The 27207-nt window shown below is 35.5% G+C and overlaps 1 protein-coding gene across 5 annotated transcripts in view; it reads right to left on the reverse strand.

Annotated features, from left to right (window-relative positions):
• Positions 1-1253: 1253 nt before the first annotated feature.
• LOC143255313 (uncharacterized) overlaps positions 1254-27207 on the reverse strand; it is a 111653-nt gene continuing 85699 nt past the window's right edge. For 3 of the 5 annotated variants that reach the window (XM_076510778.1, XM_076510777.1, XM_076510776.1), the window contains exons 10-11: positions 11691-11770; positions 1254-1543 (exon numbers count right to left, since the gene is read on the reverse strand). In XM_076510778.1, coding sequence (XP_076366893.1) covers positions 1382-1543; positions 11691-11770 — 242 coding nt within the window. In that variant the 3' untranslated portion in view covers positions 1254-1381. Of the gene's footprint in view, positions 1544-3859; positions 3930-11690; positions 11771-12325; positions 12513-27207 lie in introns of all 5 variants that reach the window. The other 2 variants (XR_013030542.1, XR_013030544.1) reach the window with 2 other exon arrangements.

The following is a 27207-nucleotide window of genomic DNA, read 5'->3' on the forward strand; positions in this document are numbered from 1 at the left end:
TCTTCAAGACGTGGTCGTTTACCTATGGACTATTTTTTTCACCATTTTATTTAAGCTTTTATTATAATATAAGAAAAGAATATTTTGGTGCCCACTGATCCCACCCACCATGGAGCCCTACAAGGGGACGTACTACAATGTCAAACAAGGACACTGCAGCAATGCCAGGATTTTGTGAGCACTATACCCAAACACCTGAGAATGTGCAACACTGGTACTCACTTGATACTAGCCCAAAAGGGCCAACTTATTGATCATGGCAACCCCAACACTGTCTTTTCACAGAAATTCAAGGCCAAAGTAGCTTGTTGGGGTTGGACCCTTCAACCACCAGGATCTTTTCCTTCCTTTGATGGATTGCCATGCACTGCAAACACATGGATGGATGTTTGGATTCCAAAGAGGTAAACTAAAAGTACAGAACCTTCTCTGGGAGGTCCCGTAACATTTCCAATTCTTACATATACATTTTCAGACTAGATGGTTTGTGCTGCTTGAAAGAAAAAGCAAAAATAAAGTTTTAGTTTTCATGATTTACTGCTACATGTTTAAATTTTAATCTGTTTAAAAATTCTCTAATGGGTTATCTTAGGATGACCATTATAAAAACAGTAACATTGATCACGTTGTTCTGATGGTAGTCAGAGCACTCTCAGTTGTTGTGAGAAAAAACAGTTAGTCCTTTTAATTATTTTACTCAAGTATGTAAAATGCTTAATAAACATTTCACATAGTAGTAGAAAAGGTATTGTTGACCCTTCAAGACATCATCCCACTTCACAGAATTGGCACTATCATCTTTGAGGTACGTTAAACAAGCATGTTCAAGCTCGTAAGTAATAGAATCTTGACTGCTTGAAGGAAGTATAGAAACACATGCTATGACACTTTTGATTTATTCTGTATACAACAGTGACTCACTCCTTTCCACACTATTTGAACAATACATTGACAGTGAACTTTTATTAAACATCTGTATGGAAGTGTATCTTTATTTTACTTTTTCATCCCATTTTTATGTTATTAAGCCCTATCTGAATTACTAATGTAGTTACTTTTCTTAGAATTCATCAATTCCACTTATACTTAATAAATTGTGTATTTTAGGGTTACCAAAAGTATAACAGTAAATATATACCATTTAGAGCTTACCATTCAAATTATTAATGCTATAAATGAGCGCAGCATTTATCGATTTAAAAATTAGTTTCTACTCATATTAAAACAAAAATAAATTCACAAAGAAATAAGAGAACCATAGAAAAAACATAATAGTTTAATTCAGTAATGATTTGTATGAATATGTACAGCAAGATGATGATGGATATAGTGAGTGTGTGTTTGTAAGACACAGAATGACAAATTACCAGACAGTAAAATACTATTGTAATTTATTTGTGCGAATTTGTTCAAGTTGTTTTCGGTACTGCTCTGCTTCCTGTTCTTTTTGTTGAAGTTGCACTCGATAGTTTTCTGCTTCTTTGCGAGCTTCTTCAAGTTCTTTCTCTAGCTGTTTCCATCGAAGATCAGAATTGTTCTGATTCTGAAAAAAATGCACTTGTAACTAAATTATCTTTTTAAAGATTCTGAAACAACAGAAAAGTAAAATAAAGTCACTAACTCTCAAAAAGAAAAAAAAAAGTAGTAATAAAACACATTAATTAAGGAAAAAAGTTTAACTTTCACTCATGGAAGTTGTAACTGACTTTCCACTTTTACAAACATGTAGCACATAAAATGTACAATTTATAAAGTCAATAATACGTAAATTATACCATATTTCTGATTAGACAAATTCTAAAGTGGAAGGATACACTGCTTTACTATTCAAATCAACTGACAAATAAATAAATGGCTTGAAGTGTTCATCAAAATGGTATTTTACACATCTACTTAACAGGTCATTAGAGCCTCACAATACTATACACAGTTTCTTTTTTATTTCTACATAAGGACTGAGCCACAAATTCTCCAAATATTTGTAAATATCATGGGCAAAAATTTAAATTTTTTTTGTTCTGCTTCTCTATTATTACATAACTGAAAAACCAAAGCAATGGTGTTAAATTCACCAAGGTGACATAATTTGAAATGGAGTATCCAATTTTATGAGTATTATTAATAGCTAGTACTAATTTAAAAGAAAAAAATCACTATGAACATGATGACATCATTACACCTTAAAGTTAGCTTTCTTATAGAAAGTTTAAGTTTCGAGTGAAACAGGAATTACAAGCCAATAACAGATAAACAACAAATATTATAGTTGGAAACTTATTGTATTTAGAACTTGGTTATATATACAACCTACTTATGTTTTATTGAAATACTACATTAAGAACAAGCAAACAAGTCAAGAAAAAAACTTTTCACAAAAGGAAGTTAGAGGGATAACTAATATCTCATTCAAAAAGAATGCAAACAGGATGGGAGGGCACAGCACTTGCATCATTCCTACACTGTGTACTATGAAGAAATAATGTAAGTTTCATTCCCGCTATTTTGCTTGCATTGTTTTTGAATGATATATTAGTTATACCTATATTTACACAAACATACACAAATGCAAATCTCAAAGCAGAGTTGAGTTTTAACCCATTTAAAAAAAACAATTGCCTTAAGTAGTGTCACAATTTTTCTAGTTAAAAAAATTAAGAGGGTAAGTTTTTACTGTTTTTTAAACCTTTACATACTGTAAAATTCCTTAAGCAATTTTACATTTTGTTCAGTTCAAAGTAAGCAGTATAACTAAGCATTTGCATCTTGTATTTCTTAATAGCATAATTATCTCCTTTTCACTTTCACAAAACTTGCGAGCTAGTTTTTTTCTCAAAAAGCTATCTATGAATTATTTATAAATTACAAACACCTTGCAATGCAGTACCTTAGGTCAGTCAAGTGAAATCCTTACAGCTCCTTCATTAATTTTACTTTCCACTGTCATTTTTCCTCACTGTCTTGTTCTTTGTCATTCTGTTTCTCATCTTTCTCATTATAAATTTCAACAAGAGAATCATTACCACAAAAATAATGGGTCCAAGCTTCTTTTGAGATCTTTTTCACTAAACTGAGGTTGTAACAGATAGTAACTAATTTTTTTACCTTGGATGTTATTGTGCTGTTTGTTTCAATGTAAATAGCTCACCAAATGAACCAGTGGCATGAGGAAGAGGTAAATAAAAGGTCAGCCACATAGAAACACTAGGAATTTCACAAATGAAAGATGACCTTAAATTACACAGCATTTTACAAAATAATGAACTATTTCTTGGTTTCAAGTTAGCCAACAGCCTAAGAACATGCTGGTAATTATAATGACCCATAATGTGCTCACGGCAACAACAATAAAGCAGTTAAACTGAGCTGAAAGCATGCAGTGTAAATTGTATTTTCTTCTGTTTTTTTTTTCAACTGATCAGGTCATAGAATAATACAAGTTTTTAAACTCAGAACATAATTTTATTAAAAACAGCTACAAAACTTTATAAGGAAGCAACCAGAAACTGTAATAACTTTGGTAATTGACTCGCTCTATCTTTCTTACAGACTTGAAACTGTAGAAACAAAACTATTTTTTGTAATTTCTAACATTACCTATGATTAATTGCATTTTCTAAACTGAAAAATAAAATAAATAACCTTTTTACTGAATGTATTATATATTTGATGATCCTTACTTAATATTAGATTTAAAAACATGATTACAATGTAACTTAGTGGATTAGTATTAATAAACAATGATGAATAAGAGAAAGAACAGAAGATTGGTGGTAGTGTGCACAACATAACACTTATAATACCATTGCCTCACAGAGATATTACAAGCTTCCCTGAATAGAATAACAGAAATTTGTATTACCAAAATCAAGGCCTTCTACATCATTATGGTTACAAAGTTTTTCAATTGGTTGCAGCTCCTAAATGAAGTCCTGTAACATGGAATTTTAAAAAATATGGAAGAAGGTGTTGCTTGTTAAGTAACATAAATAACAATGTGATTAAGCTGTCTCTTCTAAACACACAACACTTTATCCTTGACCCAAGAATACATATTTAATGCAAGTCTCAACACTTGGAAGCTAGCTTGAAATGGGAAGTGAAGAAACCCTTTCATCTTCTTAACTTATATAATCAGATTCCTCATCACAATGTTCTGTAAGCAAACCTTTGTCTATTCTTAGCTGATTTAATTGTTGTTGTAGCACGAGGAGTCAAAACATTTCAACATGAATTCTGCCATCTTTGATCTGAGGTTTCTGTTGAATTTTCTCCCACACATTCATAGTATATACAAAGAGTTTAAAACCTGATTTCTCACACAGTCAAGATATGTCATATATTCAAGATAAAGCACTGCCCTGTACCATAGCTGTGTTATTATCCATATAGGAAATAAACATTCAAACAAATGTTTTTGGTTTCTCAAAATATATAGTTTTGTCTTGTAATACAAAAAAACCTATTAGTACATCAACTTTACTTCACTGTTTAACAGTCCATGCAGGATACTCAACATCACTATAAGTTGCACATCTTAAGGCAATGTTGTATGCTCACCACTAACAGCTTAATATATTTTACATTAATAGTAGTGAGTATAGAACTTTAAATCAAAACCTACAAAGTGTTTCCATTTCACTACTATAAGAAACTTGTTGTATTTTTAGGATTTGCTTACTCAAGCAGTACTGAGAAGTTACAACTTGGAAAAACTAAAATCAGCAAAAAAGGCAGTAGCTAATCAAAGAGCAGATTAGGCCTCTAAGAAATTCACAGGTTCTTTATTTTTTTACTGAAATCAAATGTTTTGGTAAAGAAAAGAAAAATTCAAAAACAAATCACTAACACTTGTCACTTTCACAGGTTTTTAAATATTATCTTTCAATAAAACAATTACATCTTGCTCTTTTTATCATAACTGTTAAATAAACCACCATTTTGAAACTTTTAAATAATTACAAAACTGAAATACAGTTTTGGAATAATACTGCTGTTTTAGCTGATAAACACAGTTTCAGAAAGATCCAACAAATCAAATTAGTATTCAAACACATTAGTCAGCATCAATCCTAAACAAGGTACACAGTAATCTGATTTCCATGACAACAAGGTATAAAGACCAAATTTGTATAATAGTGGTGAAACAGATCAGACACAATGTTGAAGTCAGATTAAAACACTTGTGACTGAAAAACAGCAAAACCAGTGAGTATTCCATTATTATAATATCAGAAGAAAATAAATAAATGAGCTGTCTTAAATAAAAATAAGTAAAACTATTCAATCAAAGATATGAATTAATGAAATTTTCAAATTAACAGAAAATAGTGATCAGCTACATACAATTAGCAGATGTTCAAAGAATAAAACACAGCCAAGACTTTTCTAGCAAGTCTTGCTCTCTCAAACATTAAAAATAATCTGTCTAAAATTATCAAAATTGTATTTGCAAAACATCATCTCTATGTTGCTGGCATCAAAAGGTAAATCACAAAAGTTATGAAGTATCTCTGATCTACATGACAGTGATAAACCAGTGTTCTATACACAAAACTACAAATTATCCCCATGAAAAAGTTGTTCTTTGACCAGACCAGCCACAAAAAGGAATGCTTCAGAGTGAATTATGCATGAACTCAATGGAATTTAGTATGTCACAAAATAATCAGGAAACTTTATAAATTTTACAAAAATGAAATGCACCCACTATAGAAGAGTAAGGTAGCATTTTGTAGTTGCATACTTAATGTATTTATCTGTCAAGAGTACTTTCATGCTTCATTTTCTGTAATGCTCAACTACACGAGATCATCACTTAGTAACAAAACTATCACCTGATTGTCTTTATGCTAACTATGGTATTTATGTTAATGCTCAATGTTGATTTATTACAAAGGTTATTTTATATCAAGGTTCGAAACTTTCTATTTAAAGCCGGACATGTCTGTTAAAAAATCAAGTTTGACCGGCACTTTCCCATCTATCACCAGACATCGTGACCGGTGGACATTTTCCTAACATATCAGACACAAATACATCGTCCTCTCAAATATAAGTGAGGCAAAAGCTGTGTATGCGCAGCCCAAAGATTTTGCTTAAAAGTATATTCTATAATGAGTGGAAAATAACTTGCAAAATTTAAGATTTAATTTAAGACAAAAAAAAAGAAGCAAATTTTAAAAAACGGTCGTGAATGCTAACAAAATACGCTTTTTAGGTCGCCTTATCCTCGCCGTCCTGGATAGTCACGTGACTGCCAAACATTCACGACGATCTGACCACAGCATCTGATAGTAAAAAAACAGGAAAGTCTCACGATCTATTTCAGTTTGGCTTCACGAGCAAGACTAATGAATCAGAAGACAATACTATGGAACCCTGAGTGAAAAACCCAAGCTTGTTGACCCAAGCCCAAGTGTTAAAGCGAAAACTGTTACTGCTAGTACTGGCGCTAAGCCTACTCATCATTTCCAGGATGAATGGAATAGAGGCCGACCATGGCTGAAGTATGATAATGCTACCAGACTGATGTTTTGCTCAATTTGTCAGGAATATGAGTAAAGTAGTGGAAGGCAGAAGAACACCTTCATAACAGGATCTTCCAACCTGAGAGCAAGTGCTGTTAAGGAGCATGAAAACAGTCGTGCCCACAGTCTCAGTTGTCAAGCTAAGACAGCAAAAGAAACACCTGATTTAACTCCCATAACGAAAGAACTGAGCAAACTTAACCAGACTGAGAAAGATTGTTTGCTTGTGCTGTTCAGGACTGCCCTTTATATGGCTTTGAATGCCAAACCATTCAGTGCTTTTCAAGAGCTTCTGTCGCTGCAGGAGCACAACTATGGTATGAACTTAACAGAACATTATGCCAATGACAAACAAGCAGTTATCTTTACGAAGTATATTGCAGAAACAATTAGCATTAATGTCAGATCTCGTCTGCACACCTCATTATTCTTTGGCATTATGACTGACGGCTCAACATACAATGCCAACATTGAGCAGGAGATAGTCTATGTAAGATACTTGAATAGTGACTGTTACCCAGTAACCCACTTCCTGTGTTTGCAGTCAATTGAGAAGGCTGATTCTGAACACTTGCTACAGGCACTTAGTTCAGGTAAGGGTTTCTTAATTACCTGGGATGAGAATTTTCTGGATTTATCCTGAATTCCTAATTAAGAAAAATTAAAATGGACAATATTTCATGTACATTTGTGTTTTAATTCAGGTTTACATAGTCATTCCATTATTAATATACATCAGTGAAAACTCAAGCATTTTTCAATTGATTTAAACCAAGAAGAACCATGTATTTACCACTGACAGAATTGGAGCTTAACCTAGCACAACTAGAGTAATAGATAATGGAGCAATTGAATTTTCCAAAATACAAATTTACATTTTGTTTTATAGAAAGTAACTAATATTGGGTACTAATTTTTTGTACTTGCAGCATTGTCCACATATGGCCAGTTTCCAGACTGGCTTGAATCAATTGAACGCCTGACAGCTGATAGGGCAGCTGTCAGTTTTGGCACAAATAAAGGACTTGTCAACAGATTAAAGGTGCAAAAACTTTATTTGATAGGAATCCACTGTGTTAGTCACAGATTGGAACTTGTAATTAAGAAGACCATCAAGGACATCCCTTACCTTGATGGTATCCAAACATTTTCAGAAAACCTATGGAAGTTTTATGACAATTTGCCACAGAACTGGGCTGGTCTCAAAGAAGCTGGTAAAGCCAACAACATTGTTGTTAGAAAGCCAAGAAAAGGGACAGAAACCCAGTGGGTGGCCTACAAAGAGTGCACTCTGGAGTCAGTTTCTCATAACTGGCCAGCTTTAGCAGAGCATTTGTATCAAGTAAAGCTACATGACAAAGGGGAACATGGACAGAAAGCTGCAGGATTATACAGTACTTTGACAAGCTTTAAATTCATCTTGTACATGGACATACTCTTGGCAGTTCTGCCTGTTTTGACATCTCTTAGTCTCAAAATGCAAGACAATTCTGCTACTGTAAACATTGTTTCTGACAAACTCACTGTTTGCAAAGAGAAGCTGGGAATCTGAATTATGTTGAGAGATCCCAGAAGATTGTTAAAGAGCTCACAACATGTGAACAAACTGCCAAGTGATTACTTAGAGGAAAGGTGATTGCTATTAGTGGTCAGAGAAGGGCCAGAGGCTCAAAAAGTGCCCCAAAAGAGACAGTTGCTCAATCCGTGGCTGAAGAAGCTGCCATCTTCATAGGTAAAATTGTCACATATCTGAATGAGAGATTTGAAGAATTTGATAAGGATTTTATTGGCACCTTTCAAATTTTTGAACCAAGCAACTGGCCTAAAAGCAAAGAAGCATTGTCATCTTATGGCCATAATGAACTCTAGACACTATTGGACCACTTTGGTGCTCTGCTAGAAGCTAAGGGTTTCAACATTGCAGCTATTTGCCACGCTGACTTACACGAGACACTGCTCAAAGCCACAAAATTTGCTAAATCAAATGAGTCCCTGGCTAGTAGTGCAAGTGGATTGTGGGCCCACATGTTAAGTTCAATTACTGTTGAGGATGATAAACCTTTCCCTGGATCAACAGTGTTGGCCTTGGTATGCCTTATGCAGGTGATGTCTGTGTCATCTGCTGAACCAGAACGTAGATTTTCCCAGATGGCGGTTATTAAGGATGACTGGTGGTCAAAACTAATAAATGATTCTTTTAATGACTTGATGACAATAAAATTAGCTAAGAATAAGACCTGTGATTTGCAAGCACAGAATTACTGTGCAAGTCCGTAGAATCCTAGTAGAAGGACAGTCAAAAACCCAGATGATTTGCGAGTCCACATGTAACTCACACACGTAGAGACAATAGAGATACTGAGTCTACATCAGCTGATTTCTTAGTGACTAAATCTACCAGTTTGATTGATGTGTCATTTTTAATGGATACAAGGCTTGTTGCCACTTGGTTTGAAATAATGTTTCACTGCCATAAATATAATGATTCTGTTTTATATAATAATGTGTCTCTACTTGATTTCTTGTTTTCTGTAATGTCTAGTGACAATTTTGAGGTGTCCTGCTAAAATTTCAAATGTCCAGCAAGTTTCATTGTCCAGCAGGACATGTGACCTGCTGAAAATTTAGAATATTTCTACCCCTGTATATTATTTATTTTTGTGATAATTTCAAAAAAGTAACAACAAAATTTTTTAATTCAGAAGTTTTATGACAATGAGTTGTAGCCAGAAATGAAACAAAATTTACCAAGTAGTGTTTCAGCTAAACCTGCTTAAATCAGACTACAAATAGGCCTACCGTTACTAACCTTATACATTCACTGTTGAAAAAGTTTGAACTGTTAAACAAATTTTAATTTAACAAATATTATTTTGGTATTTTAACATATATATTATCTACTTTGCCTTAAAACACAAAGAAAAAAATGTCTATTTCTATCAAATATCTTTTATTCTCTATAAAGTCAAAAAGTTGCACTGGAGTTTTCATGCTATGTTTTCTACCTCCTAACCTAGAATACAGTGAAAAGACTCAAGAATACTATTTAAGTTTCTTTCAGAGAGCACACACAATTTTTCACAATAACATTTCATTTTCATACATAGCTTTTATTAAAAATGTGGTGGTCAAATAATTACTTCAAGACTGATGAAATAAATAAAGATTATGTGCATTTTGAAGCTACAAACTAATTTTAGTTAAATTCTATAATTTTTATTAATCATTCATATATGATGTCCCATCATTTGTTATGGGTTTTTATGCTCGACTTTGTTAATAATTTTCTGGGTCTCAACATTTGTGTGTTTACATATGTTACGAAAATACATACATGGTACAAGTAATTTTCTCTTAATGTTTCTACTAATCAATGTCATTAATTTGAGTAAAGGTTTTGCATATTACAAAGTACTAACATAGCATACTGACAACACAGCAAAATCATAAATATATCCAACCTATTAGCCAGAGTTGGGTAACAGTTACCTGAACTATTACTTATTGGTTTATGTCTAAATGACCACATAAAGGGATCATTTGTGATAAATGCTCAAAATTTTCCCTTATCTGTTGGACATGCAGGCAAAGAAGTCAAGTTACTTTTTTTTTTTTTTATAGCAGCACATTATTCTGTGTCATTCCTATAAAATAACAAGAAGTTTCCCTTGGGGAAGCAGCTGTAAATTTGCACCTTGTATAATAAAGTAGAAAACATTTTCTCCTCTGGTAGGTCAAGTGTTATCTTGAAATTACAACAAAATCTCACTTATTTTCTAAAGAAAATGATCAGTCATATGAGTGATGCTAAATATTGTATGAAAGCAAGACATTATTGGTCTAACTATGTGATGTACAACAATGTTGTCAGCATTCTGCTAGGGAGGTGGAGCTCCCTCGTTACTGTCAAAATATTTAATTAACTAGTGCTAGAAAAGAGATCTGGATTTTTTTGGTTTTCAACTCTTTTAAAGCTCTTGAAATGGAAGTCTTCATGTCACTGTTCCAGCAGCTAAATTAGCATGAATCTGTTGATAGCCTTAGAAGTATTTCTGATAACAGTATGCATATTGTTTTGTGCAGAAAATCCTCACTCACAGTCAGCAGTCTGTAAATATATGTACATTAGTAAGCTTAGCAAGTTTCATGATGTTTTGGGACTAGTCTTTGTGATAGGTGTGCCCTATTTGCCACAGTTTAAGGAGCAAAGAAATCCCTTGGATACCCCTCCTCCTACAATACATTTTTGTATAAACTCAACAATGGAACCACATCCATCTGGGCTTTGCTTATCACTGCTCCATACTTTTTGTCATTTTTTTTTTTTAAGTAGATGATGAATGTAGTGAGTCCACAAACAAGTCATTTTGTTCATCTTTGCTGAAAAATAACAGCTATCAGAAAAAACCAAGAAAATGGAAACTAGTAGCAACTTAACAGTTATCAGGTGAGAACCTTCTCTTCATTTCAGATTTCATATTTTCAATAGAACCTTTTGCTTAACTCATTAAACTCTGTAGTTTTTTCCTTAAAACCCTCATCATCTGTGTGTAGTACTACACTCTGCAACACTAGGACTGCATTTCTTTTCTTACCAATTTCCAATGTAAACTGATTGTTCCTGTCATGTTTATGGCATAAAGTACAAAGCATGCTTCCTTTGTGGGACTGTTCTAGCTATCTGTACTGCAGTAACCATGTGTGTTGAAATTTAGGTTCAACTAGCCTTTTTTTTTTTTTTGCTGGAAGTTCTGTCATGCTTGTATTTGGTTAGAATCAGTATTCATTTTTTCGAGAACATGGTTTTACATCTTCCTCCTTTTCCCAGCTTTTGAATATTCCTCATGTAAATATTTTGAATAAGTTAGTAGTATATTTCACCACTGTTATTGTGTACATTTGAAATGAGTTAATAAAGCACTCCTTTAAAAAAGAATTAATCACTTGATCGTGTCAGCAACTATCAAAACAGCAGAAGTGAGTGGTACATTTCTGAAAAAATTGCATCACTACAATAAAGTATACTATATGACAAATTAAATTTTAATTTTCTAAATTGCTAAATAACATTCATTGGAGTTCTATACTGTTGTATAAATTTGTTTAGATCAACAGTTATCTCAGATTTCTCTGTTCTTTGCTTGCAAATAATATGGTACTTACCAATATGGGCTTGACTGTTGCTTTGGGTAGTGTCACTTTGGAAACTTTTTGACCTTCCATTGTTTTCAAAGTAGCTTTACCTTAATTGAATAAAAATAAACTAAACTATGAAACACCACTGAAGATGACACTTATAAACCTACATTAACTGTAAAGCTTGAATTATAGTTACAAAAACTTTGCTTGGAGGATTTATGCACCAGATTTTTCTCACTTTCTGATTCAATTGTAAGTGGAATATATACTGTTTCTTTTTTTATAATTAAAAAACAAACAAATATTAACTCTCTCCTTACCTGAAAATGTATTTCCAATACACACCTGTATACACAGTTATCTTCCTCAGCTCTTTTGCCAAAAGGATTTGCATGCTACTACCCTGTTTTAAAACTCTGACCTAATTTCACAATGTAATCATGCAGCCAAATATCTCCACCACTAGGAGTGCATCAAACACCCAGGTACACTAACTCCTCCAATGCATTTGCAATAATGAATTTTCATTCTTTGATAAGAAAAGTAAGAATTGTGGATTGGAAGTGAGAAGGATGGGTGGGAATGTGTGAAAAGGTGAGCATCTATCAGAAATACACTTTCAGGTAAGGAAAATGTTAACTTCCAAAACAAATACTCACCTCTTCACAAAGTTTAGACAGATTCCCACGTTGAGATAGTGGAGGGGCTGGTGAAAAGATTACCTAAATGAACTTCCTTCAGAAGGCATCTGAAGGAAGCCCATGGGATGTGACACCTCATGCAGGGCCTCCACAGGGGCACACCCATGGGAGACCACATCTTGTATCTTCCAGGGTATGTGTTTGCCTGAATAGGAAGAAAAAAGAGAGGCAAATAAGCCACATTTGTGTCACTTTGGTGGGCAGAATCTGTATACTGCTGTCCAAGTACTTGCACACAAGATGTTAAAGACAAAATGTGCAGTAAGTTTGGGACTAATTCAGGTTATACCTTGCACGATTATCTCCTTTACTGTCAGAACTGACAGATATGGGAGAAGGACTCTTGTGATAAGTATCCATGTTCATCTTCACAACCATCAGTATCTACAGACCCCATACAAATTGCAGGAGGAGGGCACTGTATGAATCTGTTTAATTATGAATAGTTATATACAACATTACTCAACTTTTGGCCTCTATGAGTCCCTTTGTCAGCTGTGTGAGTAAGGTATGCGAGAGATATATCACAATTATATATGGTGTGCTCACTTCAACTCTACTATCAGCCATTAAAGGCCTCTTGCTAGCTGTGAGAGTAGGATATGTTTGAGATGTAGTATGGACTGTTAAGTGTGTTTACCTTGACAATACAGAACAGACACTGGATAAATGAGAAGCAGTTGTGAGATACAGGTACACTTAATGAACTGGTATAGGGTCCATATATAATAGTTGATGCATCACAGAATTTATGTGGGTTGACCTTCACTACACTCTTGGTATCAGCACAACTCTGCTTCCCACAGTGATGGGACCACTAATTCTATCTCCAGTGATTAGGTCATAATCAGTGAAGATTCTACATGGTCTACCACTCCAGCAACTATGAACTAATAAGTTGCAAGAGCTTCCTGAATTTACATAAGGAAAAATTCATAGAAAGAGCAAATGTAGAGCCAGGACAGATGGTATGAACTTTTTCCACTATCCTGTCTCAATGCAGATTCTGAACAAGTATAACTTGAAAAACAACACCAGCTACTTAATGAAATCCTACTTAATGAAAGAGGGATCACAAAAGAGGAAATGGTGCACATTCTACTCAAGACAGTGTGACAATGGAACAAAGACAACCTATGAAACTAAAAAACTCAGGAAATTAAACAGCCACAAGATACAGAAATAAAGATAAATGTGTGAAAAAGAGTTTACAATCTGCAAAAGTCTGTCCAATAGTCAATGAAGAAGAGGTGGATGAAAATGAAAAGGCTGATGAATAAAATGAAAGCATCAATGTCCTGAAATGAATACGTCACCAGGGTGCCCAACAGATCCATCCTGGAAAGGAAGAAGAAAATAGGTTTATGGAAAATAGGAGTTGCAGAATAAGGGCAGAAGTTGGGATTGGCACGGAGTTCCCAATAGAAAAGGTATGGGAGAGATGTACAGTTTACCCCCAAGCAGTTGAAGTCAGAGGAAGAAAGAATCAGCCCAGAAAAAGGAAAGAAGTGCAACAGAAGAGGGTGTGAGAAACATTTAGAAGATGGGCATCAGAACAATGGTAAATGTAAGAAATAATGGGGAGAGAATAAGTCAGAAGAAAAATATATTAAAAAAGGCAGAAAAGCAATAGCTTGAATTGGCATGCAGGAGAGATTGAGCAAAACCATGACAATGTCTTAGTTGGGGTAAGAGGACAAAGGTGCAGTACAGAACAAAGAGGATGAGGTGTTGAGAAAGGAGGAAAGCTGTGGACATAACCACCTATTAAGTAAAATGTCTGAGATCAAGAATCCTATGAAGAAAAGGCCAGTAAGAATAGTTGAAAGGTAGTGCAAAGAATTACCAATATGGAGGAAACGGGTGGTGGAAGAACTAATGATAGAAGATATACCAATGAAGGTAATGGCAATACACAAACATAGTCAAAGGATAAGAAGCATGTTATGAAAATAATGCCACAGTAGTGGAAATTCTGGTGTGATGAGTGAGAGACAGAGTAGAGGGAGATTAATTGTCAATGTATAAAAGCAGTGAGACACAGTGAACTAAAAAAAGAAGGGATAATGATGATGGGAAGTCAATTAATGAATGTATCAGGGTCAAGGCAGTCAGCTGCCAACAACAGAGTCCAAGGAAGATGCGACAATTAAGGAAAAAGGTATAATGAAAGAGGTAAGAACAGGCCTGGATTAGAAAAATGACAACCAGAGTTGAAGGAAGAACAATAGAGAAATAGAGAATTGTAAGAGAGGAAGTGTGGAGTACAGAAGGGTGGCAAAGTGTCCAACCAAAAGTAAACCCCATGAAAGATCTGGTGGTGCAGAGGCTCCACTGTTGATAGAATAAATACTGGCTAAGAGGTGACCCACCAGAAAGAAGAAAGTTCTCACTAAAGAATGTAAATGTGAATAGAAATGTATTGTTAATGCCTTAAAAAAAAGTCCCTGGAATAGGAGTGACAAAACAGTTGGGACAGGGAAGCACAGTGAAAAGGATTAAATGGAACGTGACCTAGTAAATCACAAGTAGAAGCAGATAAGGGGAGTATGGAGAAGATCAAGCATGTTGATGGGGAATGGACAAATCAGTGTACAAATCTGGGGACACCTGCCTCCACAAAAAATGTATCTCAATTCCAGAGAAAAGCATTAAAGGAGATTTGGTTTGAGAGGTGGTAAGGGAATACAGAAAGTAAGAAGAACAAGGTCTATTCACCCTGAAAATTCACAGAGAAGAGGCTCAGGAAGGACACCAAAAAAACACAAAAAACAAACAAACTTGTGATCCATAAGATCCACTACGGATGATACGAGAAAATTCTTCAAATGAAGGAGGGGTTCTAGATAAGTCACAGATGCTAAAATAGAAGAAAAAGAAGCATACCTAATAATAAAATCCAGTAGAAAAGATATGGAATGGGTAAAGTCATTTGACAAATGGTAGGAAACTAATAAATCAAAAAAGGTGAAGGATATGGTTAATAAATCATTCCAAATTGAAGAAAAAAAAACTTTGCTGACAAGACAGGAGTAGAATGCTCAGGAAGCATGTGGACATCCACAACATACTGAGCAATGATTGCTACAACTATCACAGTTAATGGACCTACAAAGGATACCAAGAAACAAGGTCTGAGTATGAACAATGTCAAACACTCAGGACTAAATGATAAACACCATTATTCTATAAATCATGAAAAAATATTAAATCTTTTGAAATAAAAGCTAAAGAAAATGAAAGTTTCTTTAACAAAGCAAATCTTGCTAATTTGTATTAAGCAATTTATTTGGACTATTACTGCATCTGGCACTGGTAGAAGGTTTAGGTAATTGAGCTAAAACCTTGTGCATTAAAAAGGCTAAAAAAATGAAATGATAGTCCAAATAAATTACTTAACACAAATATCAGTACTCATGTTAAAAGCCCGAGTAGTTACAAATCTTATTAAGCCAAAAACAAATAACAAATTTTAAACGTATCTGGTCAATACAGTGTCAAGGAGGAAATTAGAAATTCACATGTAAGTGCATAGGAGGAATTAGTGTGCATGGGAATATGTCACTCTCTAATTGGTGGCAGGCATTTGATACATGATGACATCATCATGCAGTAACACAAATTCATATGAAATTAGGGGGGAGTTTTAAAAATGCAAGTGACATACAAGACTCTTTAGTAAAATGCACTGAAGAGCTGAAGTAGATGATTACACTGTTTATGCACTTGAGGATTCATTTCACAACATTAGTTTACAGTTCTTACATACTTAGATTACTTAACAATATTAATATACCTTAAAACAAATTATTGTCTTCTGTGAATCAACTGAAGCTTATACCAACTGGCAAATATGAAGTAGATTATAGCAATTCTTAATTTTTCTTGAGCTAATGGTTTCTGTAATAATCAGTTCAAAATAATCTAACAGTTTTAAACATTTCATAAAAGGAAAACACAATCATCTGTTTACTACTGAGCACTCTCAAAATTTTTTTGTGCAAAATTCACTCTGCTTCACTACAAATTACACAGTTTTCCATTACTTCTAAAAATGTTTCACCTTACAAGTAGAATGCTAGGTATTGCATCAACAGAATTACTATTTACTTCTCAAATAACTGCATTCTGGTTTATTGATGTTTATTAATAAATATATATGATAATTGTTTAATTACCAGATAAATGAAAATAAATCTATATGTGTTATTTATTATTTAATAAAAAGATACAAAGATTTGGGATACAAAAAATTACAGTAACATTTTAGTGAATAATATTACCATTGATTAACTTACTACTAAATGGAGAAATCAAAATATTGTGAAACAAATGTTCAAGTTCCTTATATTATATAGAGAGGGAATGATTGGCTTCATTAAATGCCATATTTTGTATTATCTATGATTCCTTTGTTTGTTAAATATTGTGAGAAGCTCTTTGAAGGCCATCTGTTCTAGCTTTCCTTGATTTTTAATTGCCACACTAAACTATAGGAGAGACAGCTAGTAAACAATGCCCACCTTTAACTTTAAAGCTACTCTTTACCAAGGAACAGTGGAATTCACCATCACTTTATAACACTCCCATATCTAAAGAGGTTACCATGTTTGATGAACAGTTTGAATCCAACAATCTATAGGTTGTTAGTTGATTGCATCAAGCCATACAGACCTATTAATTATAATGTCACAAAGATGAATTGTTGAATGTGCTTTGGTACTGTTTGATTAATGTGCAGTTTCAATTACATTATTTCAGTGAAATAGAAAGTACCAAAATTACCTTTTAACCCTTTTGCTACAAGTTTGGTATAACATACAGGAGTTTGCCTTCACATTTGCACTATAAATTTTGATAGAGCAGGTGTATGTTCACAAAATTTGGTATACTTGTAGTAAAGATTACGAGTATTTTGTATACAAAAAATCAGATTTTCAATAAAATATTTTCACTAAAGATTTGTTTGTAATAACATTCTGTTTCATTACTTGTCCGAGTACAAAGTGATTTCACGTTATGATTAAAAAACTATTCTTTATCCAAAACAATCTCGTATATTATATACGTAATCTCTGAAACCTCTCAAATGTATTTCAAATGTTTGTCTTCAGTAGGCTTTGTATTTTATGTTTTCTATACCCTAATTATGTGGGATCTGTCACTTGACCAATCTCATAAACATCATAAAAAATTAGGAAATAAAAATATAAATTATGTTTTATTTGTGATACCAGTAATGCCTAGCTAGTAATGTTACATATCCAGTAATATAAAACTGACCTTTATAGTCTTTCCTGTTCTAGCTGTGTTTTAGTGGACAAATATTTTGAAATATACAGTCACAATTCAATTATTACACATTATACATGTACACAGATTATTATTATTTTGAAATAACTTGCTATACTTATTTTTCTAAAATATTGAACAATAAATCAAAAAATAAAGCAAACAATCATTTTTTCTTGCTATGACCTATGTACTTGGTTGCTGCTAAACACAGGTTGCCGAGTCTTTTAGAATTTTGCACGTGGTGGATATCGAACAAAAATTTTTTTACATTTCACATATATAATTGAATAACCAAAAACTCATAAATAACTACACCGCTACCACAGAATTCCACTATAATTTGTTAAGATTAATAACTGAGATGTATTTAGATTTTACAAATTTTAAGAAACTTCAAACAGCCTGTAGACACAACCTACCTCTTTGAAATCTAGGTTTGTTGGTTTGGTGTTTTATGGCACAAAACAGCTTGGCTATCTGCACCAAACATCCAGTAAAAAGTTGAAGTAAATTTAGTAAAATTCATAAAAGGAAATTAAGATAAAGCAAAACAAAGTTTAAAAAAAAACATAAATAGCATTAAAACCAATGTTTACATCTAGTATACAGCAGTAAGAGATAAACTACAGTAATACAAGTTGTACGGGACGCTCTGTAGCATAACTGTAATTATCATAACTCGCCAGGAAGACTAACAGATATGTTAAAAACCACCGTCACTCACCTGAAGTTGGCCTTTCCAGTTCTGGTTCCAAGTTATTTGATGTTATGGCCATTTTCAGAAAGTAAAGTAATAAAAGTTGTAAAAGACATGCAGCAAAATTTTAATTATAACTTGCTAGGATGACTAATGGGTAGTTCAAACAGCAGCGCTAGTCACCTGAAGTTGGCCTTTACAGTCCTGGTTTTGAGTTATTTGACGTTCAGGATCAGGATAAATACCCTATTGGTGGCAAAAGCACATGCAAACGGTTTTAGAGAGAGAGAGAAGTTAAAGCCGTTTGTTGTCGTCCACTTCAGCAAACGATTGAGGGCAATTTGTAGCTGCTGCTCAATATACCTGATGCTCGACAACTAACATGGCATGACATGATATAGAGCCCGTTTGCAACAGTAAGAGGGAGTTGTTCAGTGATGGTATTAATCTTTATACTGAAAAGTGTGGCACTCAAGACACAGCCCAGAGGGATTCCAAATTCCTGTGGAAAAGAACTGAAAAGTGTTGAATCTACACAAAATTGCAATCTCCTGTCCATTAACAAATTTTTTAATAAACACAGGTCAAATGGCCATGTAGCCCATATATATGGAGGTCTCGCATAATGCCATACCTCCATGCTGTATCACAAGCCTTCTCAATATCAAAGAATATTGATACAAGATGTCATTTAAGAAAGGCTTCTCTGAATTACATTTCAAGTCAAATCAGGTGGTCCACGGTGGAGCGCTGTCGTTGGAACCCACAATGGGTAAGCGAAAGGAGGTTGTTTGATTCGAGGAACCAAACAAGACAAGCATTAACCATCCTTTCTAAGGTCTTACAGAGACAGCTTGTCAAAGCAATTGGATGGGAGTTTGAACAAATCTTAGGATCCTTCCCAGACTTAGAGAAAGGTAGGGCAATAGCCTGGCATCAGGAAAAACATTCTCCTGCTAGATCCAGTTAATAACAATAAGAAGAATAGCAAGAGAAGCAGGAGATAGATGACATACCATTTCATAGTGTACAACGTCATGTGCAACCGACGTTCTGCCAGTTTAAGTTCCACCAGTATAAATGGATGATTATAGTCATGGAGACAATCAGCTCGAAAGGAAAGAGGTCATCACTATGCCCGAGTCTTACTGGTCAAGAAGGTGGAGGAAGAAGCAGAAGTGTTATATACCCTTCAAAAGCTTTCACCTAGAGTATCAGCAAAGCTCCTGGTGTCAGGTACTTCCCAGCCATGAGAGAGCTAGATCGAGAGGGGACAGAATTATATTGCTCACTGACCTTTTGAATCTTGTCGCTTATGATTTTGGAACTGGTGGTAGAATATATGATGGTTATGAACTTAATCCAAGATTCCTTCTACCATTGATGTCTTACCCACCGAGCATGTCTGCAGGAGAGTAATTTGGTGCAAGAGTGTAGGATACTTAAGAAAAGTATCCCAGACCTATTTTTGAGCCTTCCGTGACACGTGGCAGGAAGGATTCCACCATGAACGAGGATATCGTGGGAAAGGTGTCGAGGTTTTTAGAGTACACTGAGCAGCGGCTTGTATAATACAGTAAGTTACTGCAGCTACACAGTCGTCTATTGATGGCTTACAAACGATAGCAGGATGAAGCTTGGCGAGAACAGTGAAAGAGGGCCAGTTTTCTTGATTCAGCTTCCACCGGGGCATGTGGGTCAGGTGGCATTGACCACAGCCAGTCTCTCTCAAAATTATAGGAAAACGATCACTGCCTTATGAATTATTGTCAACCCTCCATGAAAAATGGGAGAATAGTGAAAGGGAGCAAACTGAGAGATCAATAGCAGCAAGGGACTGACTAGATGCATGAAAAATAAGTATAAGAACCACTATTGAAAAGAGAAAGGTTGTAATCAGAGAGCATACCCTCTAAGGAGTGATCCCTCCTATCAATATACTGCACAACAAAGTTTTTGCTTCTGGAACACTGTTGGGTTCCTTACAGATTTTTGGCTGCTGATCACAAAAATCACATCCAAATGTGTTCATCATGTACTGTTTCATCAAAATGTTCAGTTTTGCTACAATGGAAAAATGATATCAGGGCATCTGGAATCCGTCAATACTTGCTGAATACTGTTGGACACTGCAACATGACACACTGGACATTTAATACAAATGAAAATCAGGAGCAAAACGCTTTTAATTATGTTGTACTTAATAGCATATTAGAAAAATAAACACAATTAAATATGTTATTGCCAGTAAACAGTTAACTGTCTATTTCTCAGTGTTCCTATGTGATGAAGCAAAACCAAAATTATATTTGTGCATACTTACCAGGTACCTGTCACAATCAGCAAACACTTCTCAGGAAGCAAAACTTTTCAAAAAAATTGTTGTGCAGTGATATCAGCTCTTCCCACGAGAGGTGATGTCCATTAAAGTCCCCCAGAATTAAGAAGGGAGATGACAACTGTTCAATGAAAGCATCAAGGACTGATTGATCATATGTCTCTCCAGGCGACAGGTAGAGAGAACAAACAGTGATGGTACAACCCAAGGAAATACAGATGTTGAGTGGCAAAGACAGGATGGGCACATGCTGATCTACCAAAAGTGCCACCCCTCTATACACTCGTCCATCACACAGCCTGTCACTTCTCTGCAAAGAAAACTGCCGAAAGGTGACTGTATTGGCAGGTTTCAGAAATGTTTCCTGTACGGAAAGACATACAGGATGGTTGGAAGCAATCAGAGTTTTGATGTCATCCAGATTAGAACATAAAACTCGACAGTTCCACTGTGTCAAGGTGGCCATTTTTATTTATGTGTAGGCAAATTGGCTGGAGAACCCTTCTGTTTATGACACCGTCTTTTTTTTTTTTACTGTCTTTATTCGAGAGAGGTCTATCGACCACCGTGGATCCTGCCCTGGGTCAATTGGGCAGGTCTTTCTGTTGGAAGAGGATTCCAGTGACTTAGGATGTGAATAAATGATTGTTTTGCATCTTGGGGTGGGAGAAGAAGATGTACCTGAGGAAATGCCTGTACCCAGAATCAAAGGAAGTGGAATGTATGTTAGGGACAGAGATGGGTATTGAAGTTGATTCTTCAACGTTTTTAACCATGGAAGTCAAAAGACTTTAAGAGCCCAGATCAGACACAGGAGGTGGTTAAGATAAGAACAGTAATACAGATGGACAATTGAAAGAAGAGTAATAGAAGTGAAGGCAACATTATCTTCATATGCAGCAGAGAGAAAGGAAGGAAGAGGATAAAGGAGAACAAAAGTTAGTGGTAAAGGATGCAAGAGGCACTGAAGTCACATCTAACTGTTGACATGCACAGGCCAACAGTAGGAGGAAAAAAGTTTTTCAAAGATAGGTGATATAGAAAACACTCAAGAGTTCAAATGAAGGAAGAGAAAGGACATGAAGGAAACATAACAATCTCAATCTGGTACAGGTGTGGGTTAAAGGAGTTGACAGAGATGAAAGGAATGAAACAAAAGGAAAATATCAGGAAAGAAAAATTTATCATGGAAACAGGAAAAACCAACAGTGGATTGTAAAGCTGCTCTGTAGCTGAAAATGGTTAAAAAACAAAGTTCACTGTCAAAATGCCATGTAAAATTTGGATACTTCAGATGAAAGGAATGACCAATGGCAAAAAATATGCCACTTATGCTGGTAAAGTGATATGGAAGAGGAGCAAATAGAGTAAGAAATTAGAGATGCTACTTGGATTGAAAGTCCAAAACTCACAAAGTACTATACAAAAGCCATGCATGAAGCCAGAGTATGGAGATGGTATGTATTTCATGTTTATTGGCACAAAGTTACTTGGCTATCTATGCCAAACAAGATGTAGTATACTATAATGGTATATGGAAATTAAGGTAGAAATACATAAAATATGTAAAATTAAGACCCACCAGGAAGACTGAAGCATTAAGTTCAAACTTGCTGTCATTCATTTGAAGTTCGCCTTTCCAGTCTTGGGTTCAGGTAAAAAAAAAATTAAAATGTATAAAAGAAATCATGTTAAAACAGTGTATATTCCAATAATAACCTTAAATTGAGTGAAAAAGACTAATGGCTCTTAAAAATGTAAAAACATGAGAGAGCTGGGCAGTATCATCTATGACACTGGCTGATGTCAAGGGCAAAACTACCTTAAAATGTGTTTAAAATGGTGGCGTCGTTCTTGGTTGTAACAATGGCATGATAATAAAATATGTATGATTGTGACCTGAGTGCCACACAGACCACACATTGGTTTAACAGTACCAGATAAAAGGAAATGGTGAATTAAAAAACTGTGACCAATGCATAGCCTAGCCAAAACAACTTCCTCCCTTCTATCTTTACAGAAACAAGATGGCCAAAAAGCTAAAGAAAGCTTGATTTGAAAAAGCTTATTATTTTGTTGCTCACTCCAGGTCGACTGCCAACTGGTGTGCAGTTGGGTTTTGATAACTGGACCACAGGCCATGTTTGGAACATGTATGATGGTGATAGAGCCACAGCAGATGGACTTTGCCACTCTCTCAGCTAGCTCATTCCCACAAATACCAACATGACCTGGTATCCAAAAAAACTGGATACAGATAGATGGGCCAGTTTGTTTTGGATATTGATAAGAATAGGTTGGGAACTAACATGGAATGATGTCAGGGTCAAAAGACAGCTGAGTGAATCAGTATAGATTGTACAATTTGTATATTGCATAGTTTCAATATGATTCAGGGCAAGAGAAATGGCATACATTTTGGCACTGAACAGAAAAACTGTATAGGGGATTCTGTGTACTACAACCAAACTGTAACAAACCATGGCAGAGCCTACAGAGTCAACTGATGTTGAACCATCTGGATACATGAGAATGGATGGATCATTTGAAAGATGTTCAGCAAATAGATATTTCCAATCAGGAGTATCTGCCTTCCTCAGATGACCCAAAGATAGGTCACAGCTGGGGATAGTAATTAGCCATGGTGGAAGAGGCTGATCTGTGGATACTGTTATGCTATTCAAAGATAAATCCAATTTTTCTGATTATGCCAGGATACAAAGGCTAAAAGGAACAGTGGCAGATTTTCTATTATAAGAAAGTGTGGCCCAATGAGGATGGAAACCACAACTCCAAGTTGGATGCTGTGGTAAAGAATGAAGTTTGGAAGCGTACATTAGGGACTGTTGCAAACATACAGAGGAAGTTCATGGGACTCCATGTACAAACTTTGGACTGGAGAGATGTGAAAGGCCTCAGTGCAAAGCTGAAGCCCCTGATGGTGGATAGGATCCAACATTTTCAGTGCTGAGGTTCTGGTAGAACCATAAACCATAGACCCATAGTCAAGTTTGGATCAGATAAGGGCACGATAAAGTTTAAGCATGGAGTATCAATCCACTCTCCAAGAGGTGGAAGAGAGGACATGGAGGATGTTCAGTGCTCTTATACATTTGACACAAAGTTCTTTGATATGGGAAATAAAGTTTAATTTGCAGTTAAACATAACACCTAAGAACTTTGCCTTAGGGATGAGAGGAAGCAAAACATCAATACAAATTTCTGTATCTGGATGAATACCCCACTGGCAGCAGAAATGTACACAAACAGTTTTAGGGAAAGAAAGTTGAAAACCATTTGCTGTGGTCCACTTAAGTATGCAACTGATTGCAGTTTGTGACTGTTGCTCAATAAACCTCATGTTTCATGACTGACATAAGATGTGAAAGTCACCAATAAAAAGACAATTTGCAATTGTAGGGGGTAGCAGTTCACTGATGGCATTAATCCTTATAATGAAAAGTGTGACACTCAGAACACAGCCCTGAGGGACTCCAAGTTCCTGTGGGAAAAAACAGGAAAGGGTTGAGTCCACATGGGCCTGGAATCGGCAGTTCATTAGAAAATGCTTAATTAAAAGTGACAAATTGCCACGCAATCCGTATGAGTGAAGGTCTCGCAAGATGCCATATCTCCATGTTGTATCATAAGCTTTCTCTAAATCAAAAAAATTAAAACAAAATGTTGTCACTTCAAAAAGGCTCCTTTAACTGTTGTTCCAAGGTGAATTAAGTGGTCTATCGTGGAGTGTCGTCTTTGGAACTCACATTGAGTGGGTAAGAGATTCCTTGAATCAAATAAGATGAGCATTAATCATCCTCTCTTAAGATCTTACTGAGAAAACTTGTCAAAGCAATTGGACGATAATTCGAAGGAACATTTGGATCCTTCCCAGGTTTAAGAATAGGGAGTACAATAGCTTGGTGCCAAGTATCAGGAAAGACATTCTCTTGCCATATCCAGTTAAAGACAGCCAGGAGAATGATAAGAAAGGCAGGAAAAAAGTGACGTAGCATCTTGTAATGTACATTATCAGGTCCAACTGATGTACTGCCAGACTGATAAAGCACAAGTTTGAGTTCCACCAGTGTAAGAGGACAATTGTAGTCATAGGGATGATCAGTCAAAAAGGAAAGAGGCAGATGTTCAATTTGTGTTTTAATAGCTAAGAAGGAAAGGGATGAGTTTAAAGAGCAACATGACAGAAAAATTCACCAAGAGTATGAGCAATGCTCTGAGCATTAGCAACTTCATGGCCATTGAATATTAAGATAGAGAGGGGGACAGAAGTATACCGTCTACTCACCTTCCGGATCTTGTCCCATATGACTTTTGAATTGGTAGTTGAAGAAATGCTGGAGGTGTAGGTAATCCAAGATTCCTTCCAGCTTTGACATCTAACTTGCTGAGCATGTGCATGAGCTTGCTAAAATGCAATGCGGTTTGAAAGTGTGGGATATCTTTGAAATTTATCGCAAGCACATTTCTGAGCTTTTCATGTTATATAACAAGCAGAATTCCACCAAGGGTGGGGATGCTGTGGGAAAGATGTCGAGGTTTTGCAGATGCATTGAGCAGCTGTTTGGACAATACAATTAGTTACTGCTGCTACACAATCATCTATCAATGACTTACATAAGATAGCAGGATCAAGTTTCAAGAGAGCAGTGAAAGAGAGCCAGTTGGCCTGGTCCAACTTCCACCAAGGCACATGGGTTGGATGGAACTGACTATGGCCAGCCTCTCTTAATATGATAGGAAGATAATCACTATGCTGTGAATTGATGTCAACATCCCAAGAAAAACAAGTGAAAAATGAAGCAAACAGAAAGATCTATAGCAGTAAATGACTGACTGGGTACATGAAAATAAATGTAAGAGCCAGTATTGAAGAGAGAAGGTTGTGATTCAAGAGCATATGCTCCATAGCATGACCCCTCATATCAATACTACAACCACCCCAGAGGAGATTATGCCCATTAAGATCCCCCAAAATTAAAAAGGAGGTTGGCAGTTGCTCAATAATAGCATCAAGGTCTGACTGATTATAATTTTTTCCACGGGTAAGGTACAGAGAGCAAACAGTGATGGTATGACTCAAGGAGATAAGATGGCTACAGCCTCCAAGGGTGTATTCAATGAAAAGGACCAGATGGGCATGTGCTAATCAACCAGCAGTGCTACTCCCCCATGTCCTTTGTCCTACACATAACCTGTCATTTCAGTATAAGTAGTATTGTCAAATTGTGACGGTATTAATAAGTTTCAAAAATGTTTCCTGCAAAGAAAGACACTTGGAATGATAAAAGTCAATCAAATCCTTTATTTAATTCACATTTGATTGGAAACCTCAACAGCTCCACTAGATTAGCAGGAACATTTTTATTTATTTTGGAGAGAAATATGGCATGGAGACCTTCTACTTACGAACACACTTTTTTCTTTAACAGATGTGGGTCAGTCATCCTCTAATGATCTTGCTCTGGATAGAGCAGGCAGGTTGAAGTTTGTAGACATACGTTCCAGTAACTGAGGATTAAACGAATGGGTTGTTTAATTTTTGGGGTGTCAAAAGAGGAAAATTCCATGGAAACACCTGGGCTTGAACAAGGTAAAGTTGGGCAATAACTGGAAGATGTGGTAGGGACAGAAATAGAAGTAGATACTGATTCGTTAACTTGATTTTGGAGGGTACTATGGTACTATATTAAGATGCACTGCTAAGGATTCTGTAGAAGGCATGGAAAGGTCTGTCTGGACTCCTACTGTAGTAGTGGAATGGATTACAGCAGCATAATTCCAAGATGGAATTGGGAATAGTAATTTCCAAGCCTGTGAGTAAGTAATATTGTAAACTGTCTTCAGACATTGTACTTCTTTCTCTTCTACCTACTTAGGGCAAGAAGTAAAATATGAAGGATGTGGACCATTACAGTTAATATAATGTGGTTCTAGTTGGCATTCAAAAACATCATGGTCTTTACCAGCACAATGGGCACATGTCAAGGAACCACTGCAAAATGTTTTTGAATGACCAAATCATTGACAATGAAAACACCTTACAATTAAGATATCCTGCCTTGATTGTGGTGGGAGAATGTGATGTTGTAAATGTTAGTATTAGGACATTTATCAGCTCCACAATCCTGTCCTTATAAGTAAAAATTCAGCGCACGGCCGTAACATCTTGGCTGGTGAAACCTGTGAGGATCTCTGACTCAGGAATGGCCTTTAAATCCCTCTCAACGGTAACTCCTCTGGAAGAATTCAACATAGAATGAGGAGTAACCTCAATGGGTATATTCCCAATGGCCTTTGATTTCAAGGAGTTTGGAATGTTGTGATGAAGATGTTTCCACTAAAATGTCCCCAGACCGTAACTTATTTACCAATTTAAGAGAGCCAGCAAGCCCTTCCAAACCCTTCTGAATAAAAAATGGAGACATCTACCCTAAGGGTTTTTTAGTTAAAGAATGTATAATTAAAAATTCCAGAGCAAATTCAAGCTGT

The sequence above is a fragment of the Tachypleus tridentatus genome, chromosome 7 (assembly GCF_004210375.1).
Source record: "Tachypleus tridentatus isolate NWPU-2018 chromosome 7, ASM421037v1, whole genome shotgun sequence".
Classification (NCBI taxonomy): Eukaryota; Metazoa; Arthropoda; class Merostomata; order Xiphosura; family Limulidae; genus Tachypleus; species Tachypleus tridentatus.